Source organism: Henckelia pumila, chromosome 1 (genome assembly GCF_033568475.1).
Source record: "Henckelia pumila isolate YLH828 chromosome 1, ASM3356847v2, whole genome shotgun sequence".
Taxonomy (NCBI): Eukaryota; Viridiplantae; Streptophyta; class Magnoliopsida; order Lamiales; family Gesneriaceae; genus Henckelia; species Henckelia pumila.
The window spans coordinates 38,111,346-38,119,090 of NC_133120.1; the positions used below are offsets into that span (position 1 = coordinate 38,111,346).

The 7,745-nt window shown below is 34.5% G+C and overlaps 1 protein-coding gene across 2 annotated transcripts; it reads left to right on the forward strand.

Moving 5' to 3' along the window:
* The first annotated feature begins 226 nt into the window (after window positions 1-226).
* LOC140884010 (uncharacterized) lies at window positions 227-6,083 on the forward strand. Of its 2 annotated transcripts, XM_073290681.1 has the most exons (7): window positions 227-387; window positions 1,824-2,030; window positions 2,129-2,228; window positions 2,723-4,700; window positions 4,874-4,989; window positions 5,086-5,198; window positions 5,673-6,083. In XM_073290681.1, the coding sequence occupies exons 3-7, from the start codon at window positions 2,165-2,167 to the stop codon at window positions 5,778-5,780; spliced, it is 2,379 nt and encodes a 792-aa protein (XP_073146782.1). In that variant the 5' UTR covers window positions 227-387; window positions 1,824-2,030; window positions 2,129-2,164; the 3' UTR covers window positions 5,781-6,083. The 2 variants fall into 2 exon arrangements, with proteins under 2 accessions (XP_073146782.1, XP_073146775.1); XM_073290674.1 differs by having other exon boundaries at window positions 1,824-2,228.
* The last annotated feature ends 1,662 nt before the right edge of the window (window positions 6,084-7,745 follow it).

Here is a 7,745-nt window from a genome sequence, read left to right on the forward strand (position 1 = left end):
TTAAAAAAAATAGATATATTCAAATTGAAATTCAGCGTAGATTGGTGTTCGTGTAAAAGAAATTAAAATTAAATAAGAAACCGAAGTACGAAACTCAAGAAATAACTGCTGGACTTTTGTGGGGTTGTCATGCAACGGTCCACGTGGCGGCATATCGACCACAACCGCGTCAATTTTGTCACCTTTGAACTGCTGCTTCTGTTCTCTCTCAGTTCATTCCTTTTGGATCAGCAGTCCAGTTTTAATACATTTCTTTTCTTCTTCTTCCTAATTTCTCCACTGTTTTGGAGCTTTTCTTCTGTGAAAAACAAATAAAGAAAAAAAATCTCATACGTGGGAAAAATGGTTTGATTCAGCTGGAATGGATTGTTTAAAGGGCTGAAAAAGGTATTAGGTCTATTTGGATTTTTAAAGGGGTTTTTGAGGATGGTTTTCTTGTTGTATGCATTGAAGTATGGACTGTTTAATCTTGGAGGTTTTTTTTAAAGATCTGAAGATTTCTTGATTGAATAAGACTTTAAGGATTGTGGGTTTTTGTTGTATGGCCTCCAAGAAAGCAACTTTATGGTTTGGTTCACAATAGATTTGAAAAGGGATGCCATGCAATTTCTTGAAACTTGAAGCACAGGTGGATAACTGGTTTTTTTTTTTTTTTTGTGATTTGTTTTAAATTCAATTGCTTTGGGGTTTTCGATTACTGGATCTCGTGGTTTTTGGTTTGCTGTGACTTGAACGTGTATATGTTTAGGTTATGATTTTCTTGTTTTGTTTGCAGTACGTGCAATCACAAGTTTAACTTCTATGTACAGCTTTTGGCCGAAAAATTCTTATATTTATTGTTTAATTGCTTGAATTTTTACTGGAGTTGATCATTCGCCGACTTTTCCTTCAAAATTTTGTTTTTAAAAATCTTCAGACATTTGGTTTGAGACTTCTCCGTGCAAGTTTTAAAATTTTCTAATTGCTCGAGCCTCTTCTCGTTGGCCTGACTTTGTAAGAGATAATATTGGTATGTCTTTTATGGATAGGAAGGTTTAACAACATAGAAGGCGACCCTCCATGCTGGTCATCTCCTCCTCGCTTCGTCATCCGTGATTTAATCTATCTTTTGAGTAGATTCTATATAAATTAATATGCATATGCGATGTTGCTTCAGGGATTGATCTAGAAGATTAGTTGTTGGGGAGCAAAATATATTGAACATCTTTTTAAAAATGTTATGAAATTATTGTGACATGGGCACTGGTTTTATTAATTCAAATTTTTTGTGTTTGTTGTCATACAATTATTTAAGTCCAGAATCATTTAAGACAATGGCTTCTCAGATTTCTGGTTTCTTTTCAGCACCTATGAGCCTTGCACTGCAATAGTTAAGCGTCCAAAATGAAAATAATTTCTCCCAATTTCATGTGCATCATCCCTTTTTATTTTGAAATCTTAAGTTCCCCTCGAATTTTTACTGTGAAGAGTATTAAACTCAATTTTTATGGCCAAAGTTAATTAGCAGCCCCTTAGAACAAAATATAGGCCCCCCCTCTCGTCTAGTAAAACAATTTTTGTCCCGTTGGATTGTAGGAGAGGTCTAACTTATTTTCCCAAGGCAAGAAAAGATCTGAAATATTTCTAGTGGAGCTTATATGTAGAGTCACACTTGCTGGGATCCATGGAAGTAGTACATGACATTTATGTAAAACACGTTACTTAAGCTCACTCTTAAGTCTTAATCATATGTTAATTGTAAGGATTGCATCTATGCCACTTTGAGTTTGTTCTTTATGTATATTTGGAAGTTTATAAAGTCACTAATTTGTTTGCTATTTCAGGATTTATGTTCACGAATGACAAGCTACTGATAATGAATAAAAATGATGAAGACTTAGACTTAGCACTTGCTTTAGGTTCTGCAAATTACCGGGTCCAAACGGAGTCAAACAATGTGTCCGGTGCAGGTGTAAATGCAAAATTAAAGGTGGACATGGCATTTGCAGCATCTGATCCACTATCAGAATTAGTTTGGTCGCCACATAAAGGTTTGAGTCTTAAATGTGCTGATTCTAGCTTAGCTGATAAAAAACCGTTTCTCCTGTGGAACGTGGGACCTAGCGTTAAGGTATCCTCTCCATCTCAGAGTGACCGATCCGTGGGGGTGGGAGATAAAGTAGCTATGGATGATGGAATATTGACTTTGTCATCACCAATGCCAAATTTGGAGACCAAGCTTGGAGAAAGTAAGTCAATTTTGTTCTTTTCGGTGAAACACAATGAGGGGTTGGTTATATATCACTTCAGTTACCTACTAAATAGAATTGTCCAAAGATGAATAAGCCAAATGAATTTCTAATATAACCTAGTCGACCGATATTTCACAAAACTGATTTCCCAAATTGAGCTAGTCAACATTTTCAAACCAACCAAGCTGAAATATGCATACCAAAAAACAAAAAAAAAACCCGTAGTTTGCTTTTGAGAAAAAAAACTGACACCACAATGAACTAATCAGTATAATGAAATATTATAAACCAATTTGATGAACTAACCAAAACCAAACCAATTTAGTTCCATTGGTTAATATGGTTAAAGAGAAATTATTCTCAGCTCTGCAAGGTAAATGTTCACTTGATTTTGTTTTATGATGCTACTACTCTGAAGTCGATTTGTTGATGTCTTCTAGTATCGATTCAATAGTTTGTCTATTAGATGCTTATGAATTGTTATTTAGCAGACACTGGTGATGTAGAAGAGGAGAGAGCTCGCATTCCCAGTTTTATTCAGGTAGAGGATTCTTACAAGAAAAACAAATACATGGAGGAGGATGACGCATATAATGCTAGAGGCAACAATATTGTGGAATTAGAGGTTGCATCTTGTTCCAAACCTAATGCAACAAAGTTATCCAAAAATGTCAATGTACAATCCCCGATGGAGCCACATGATAAAGAAGCATCGGCCAACGGAGGGTTCAAGCAGAATAAGGCTGACATACTTTGTTCTAAGTTAGAGGCCTCTGCTGAAAATGACTTGTGTAATCCAATTGTGAAGGAGGCTCAGAGTTTAGGAGAAATGAGACTTCCATCTCCACCTAACAACGAGGTTTGTTTGTATCAAGAAAAGGGCAAGGAGACAGCATTATCCGACGGAGATATTTACCGAAGATTGGCTAATGATGATGATGATGATGATGATGGCAGCAATGAGAGTGTGGAAAGTTGTAATAGAGTCAGGTTTTTGTCAAGGGGTGTAAAGAGACAGAGCTGCGATCAAGATTCTATCCATAGTAGCAAAAGGATGAGAACTCAAGGCAGTCATGGTTCAACGTCCATGATAAAACCTCATAGCTCTTTTATGAACTGGATATCGAACATGGTGAAAGGTTTGACAGATTCCTGTAAAGAAGAGCCTCCTGCTCTGGGTCTCACCCTCTCTTGCTTGAATGACGTGCAAGCTGAGGATGATCTGGAAACTTTTGCGTGCATCCAAACAAATGGTTCTCCAAACCTAAATATGGGATTCCAAACTATGTTTCAGTCCTTGTATTGTGAAGACACCAAGAGACCTGAAACAGTTGCTCCAGTGGAAAATTTTTCTATACAAGAATCTGAAGAACCTGTAGTGGCCGACAATACATCAACCGAGCATCCTACAAGATCATATCATGGTGGTGGTGACAACACTTGCAAGCGGATTGTTGTGTCGAATGTACAAGAAAATCCTTGTATATCAAGAAATATTGTTGGTCAGCCAAATCAACCCTGGGTATTATCTGCAGATATGGCTTGTACTCCATTTGCTTACGAGACTAATTTGGCGGAAAATAAAGTTGCAGGAGAAATCCTGACATGTGATGGAACTGCAGGGAATATAGCTCCAAGTTCTCCATTGGCAATGAGTAACTTGCCTGGAAAAAGTAATTATCTTACCAGTTTGTGGATTACTCGCCTTTCTACCAAAACTCCTCAGCTAGGCAAGGGCAATGAGTCTAATCAAGTGGCAGTTGAACGCCACACCGAGTATCTGAATGTAATATCCGACATTCAGATAAATAATGTTTTTTCTAATGATCAGAATCATTCAAAGTCTATGGCCAATTCTCACGAAAAACATGTATATGCTTCCTCAAAAGAGATTCAAAGGGTTGCATCTAACCCCGAGGTCTCTTCTGATGGTAAGTGCACACATAAATTAAGACCTACACATCCTACTCCAGAATTTTGCGGAAGTTCAGAGGCAATGGCATCTGTATTTGCAAGACGGTTGGATGCCCTCAAGCGCAATGTACCAACAAAACGGGATACAAATTTAAATCGTTCGTCCATGTGTTTCTTCTGTGGCAAAAGTAGTCATGATTTGCGTGAATGTCCTGAGGTAACAGAAACCGAAATCGAGGAACTCTTGGTTAAAACCAGTTCGTATGACATGATAGAAAAATCTAGTTCTTTGTGCATTAGATGTTTTCAATTCGATCATTGGGCAAATTCATGTCCCTTGGGATTGGCAAATAAGCTTTGTCGATCAGAAAAGCATGCATCGGGCATTAATCCTAAAGAAATTATTATTACATCCCATTCGGAGAATGAATTTAAAGAAAATAGAGGTCGAGATTTTCCCTTCCTTAGCATGGTAACTTCAAAGAATAATGATGCGCCGGCTGAGATCTTTCATGCTATAAGGAAATTACGTCTGTCTCGCGTGAACATTCTGAGGCAAGAACATATTCTCTTGATGACTATATTTTCTTATGTTTTCTTTGCTAAAATTCGCGTCTTGGTAAGTATATGAATATATCAGCTCATGATGACTATACTTTTCTTTGTTTTGTAAGATTTTTTGGCTAAATTTTCACGAGTTTGATGAATTGTTTTTTACATGATTTCAGATGGACTGATTCCCATGTCTCTTTCACACATTTGAACGGTTTTTTCTTGCGCTTGAGGCTTGCAAAGTTGGAATCTGGATTAGGTGGAACAGGTTATTGTGTTGCTTGCATAATAGGTATGCTACAAACATTTCAGGATGGAAGTAAAAATAAGTTGAGTTTATTTTTAGAAGTGCTCATTGATTCTTCTGTTTCAATGTTCATAATCGTAGGAGATACTCGAGAAAACATTGTTTGCAGGCCTGAGAAGTCTCTCTTAGTAGACATTGGAGGGATCAAATCCTCCATTGGGAGTCAATACATCTCCAATGATGACTTTCTAGAGGTATGCAAAGTTTCCTTAAATATGTTTGCCGTTTAATGAAAGGGTTATGAGTCTACGACGACTTCTTATTACCTCATCAATTAGCTTAGCAATCTTATACAACTGTTTATAGCTGAAAAGATACGGTGTTTATATGAAAAAAGTGATATCAGTGCTCACGGGCCGACGTACAGCTTGAAAGATATGGACTTACATGTTTCCCCTTTTCTTGTTTTGAACTTCTCCAGATTAACAAGACTTGAATGTTACTGCCATTTTCATATTTGGCTCATACCTTATCAAGATTAATGAACTGAATAGAGCTGAGCACTATCTATATTTTCCTTGGTTGAAAAATCAACTATTTTGGGCTCGAGTTACTCTCGAATCCAAGTTTGAACTCTTATGATACCTCGAGCAAGTGAGCTCGTCTTGTTCCTTAGTCATAATACTGTATCTGTGTATCTATCCATAATTCTTCCAGTGTGTGTGCAGGAAGAGATAAAGGCTTGGTGGGGCAGAATCTTGAAAACTGGCTGCAAGCTTCCATCTTTAGATGAGTTGAACTCAAGATTTAAACACAGGATGGGTTTTGGATTTTAGTTTCCATTTTGCTTCTTTACTTCGCATACTCAAAAAGCTTTAGCATTTGTTCTAAACTAGTTGGGATCGTTGGGATCGAGGGCGGGTCTAATCCGTGCGACGAGAAGCAGTCCTGTCGGAAAAAAAAAATTAAAATAAATAAAGTTAATGTGTATATTTTCCAAAAGATTCAACTTCTTTTTCCATTCCCCATAGCTTTGTATATGAATTTTTGCGATCAATCCAGTTAGAGATATTTTTCTGGTCGAAATTGTGACCATAGCATGTCATAAAATGCGCTTGATTAATACGCCCTTCGAATTATATTGTTCACGTTTTCTTTTTTGTTTGTCTTAAATATATAGTCATACATCATATTTAGTAATGTTTTTTTAAACATCTTTAATAATATATTTCTATTAACTACATCTTGAAAATTGTGCAATTATTTTTTAATACATTAAATAGCGATAAAATAGGAAGTTTATATAAAATTTATTTTTTCAATAATTTTTTTTTAATTCGTGTGAAAACTAAAACAAGACAACATATATGGGACAGAGGGAGTAATATTTTTTGTTATCTCCTTTCTTAACTACACTCTCACCATGATAAATAGAAAATATACTACATTATTCAAAAAATAAAATCAAAGTATAAACTATATTCACAATAGAAATTCTTAATTTTGTGAGATAATCCAAAAAAAAACATGATTTTTTTATGGGTTAATTTTCAATCACTTCCTAAAACACTTTATAACTTATTTATAAATCCCTACATAAATAAAACTTACTTTCAACTTTCTGGAGAGAGAAACTTTTGTTTCTAAATACCAATTTTATCATTATCTCTTAAAAAAAATGAGAGAATGGATAATAAAAACAAAACTAATCCAAATAGTATATATATAAAAATTCAAATTAAAATCAAAGAACATAAACCATATCATATACATGCTTATGTTGATACAGGAGCAAGTATGTGTTTAGGAAGCAAGCATATACTTCCAAATCATTATTGGAAGAAATATGATAAAGGATTAAAAGTTCGAATAGGAGATGGATCAATAATCATGCTTAATACAGTAGCAGAAAAATTAAAAATAGAAATAGAAGAAACAAAATTTGTAATACCCATTATATATCAAATAGAATCAGGAATGGACATTATAATAGGAAATAACTTTTTAAGAGAATATCTTCACTTTACACAATTTGAAGATCACATAACTTTAAACAAATGATCATCAATGATTTACATTCCCAAAATACGAACAGCATTTCGCGTAGGAAATGAAGGATTTACAAAGAATTTTCATAAACGAAATACAAATCCAATAGAACTAAAAATAGAAAATATTTTAACGATTAATCCTGAAAAAGAAATCATGAGGAAATTTCATGATATATGTTCTGAAAATCCTCAGGATAAAATTAAGAAAAGAAAACAATTCATTGCTTCAATAAAACTCAAAGACTCTAATATCACAATCCGTGAAGCACCAAGAAGATGTAACATGGATGATGCAAAAATATTTGAAAAAGAAGTTCAAGAATTATTAAAACTTAAGATAATCATTCCTAGTAAAAGTCCACACTCTTCACCAGCCTTTTATGTCAGTAAGAAAGATACTGATAAGAAAAGAATGGTAATTGATTATCGAAAGATGAATAAAGCAACAATTATGGATGGATATTATATCCCAAATAAGAATGATTTACTATCTTATATAGGAGAAATGAAATATTTTTTCAGTTTAGATTATAAATCAGGATTCTGGCAAATTCAACTAGAACCACAAACACAATTACTTACAGCATTCAGTTGTCCAAAAGGACAGTATCAATGGACTGTATTACCTTTCGGACTTAAACAAGCACCAGGTATCTTTCAAAGATATATGGATGAATCTTTTAAATCATATATAGATTTTTGTTGCGTTTATATAGATGACATATTAATTTATTCAAAAACACTAGATCA

Bases quoted from the DNA above. Each gene is read 5' to 3' on its own strand.
- LOC140884010 (XM_073290674.1), top strand. From the start codon at position 1,829: ATGTTCACGAATGACAAGCTACTGATAATGAATAAAAATGATGAAGAC. The intron at 4,701-4,873 runs GCAAGAACATAT...ACATGATTTCAG, and splicing joins TCTCGCGTGAACATTCTGAG to ATGGACTGATTCCCATGTCT. The intron at 5,199-5,672 runs GTATGCAAAGTT...GTGTGTGTGCAG, and splicing joins CCAATGATGACTTTCTAGAG to GAAGAGATAAAGGCTTGGTG.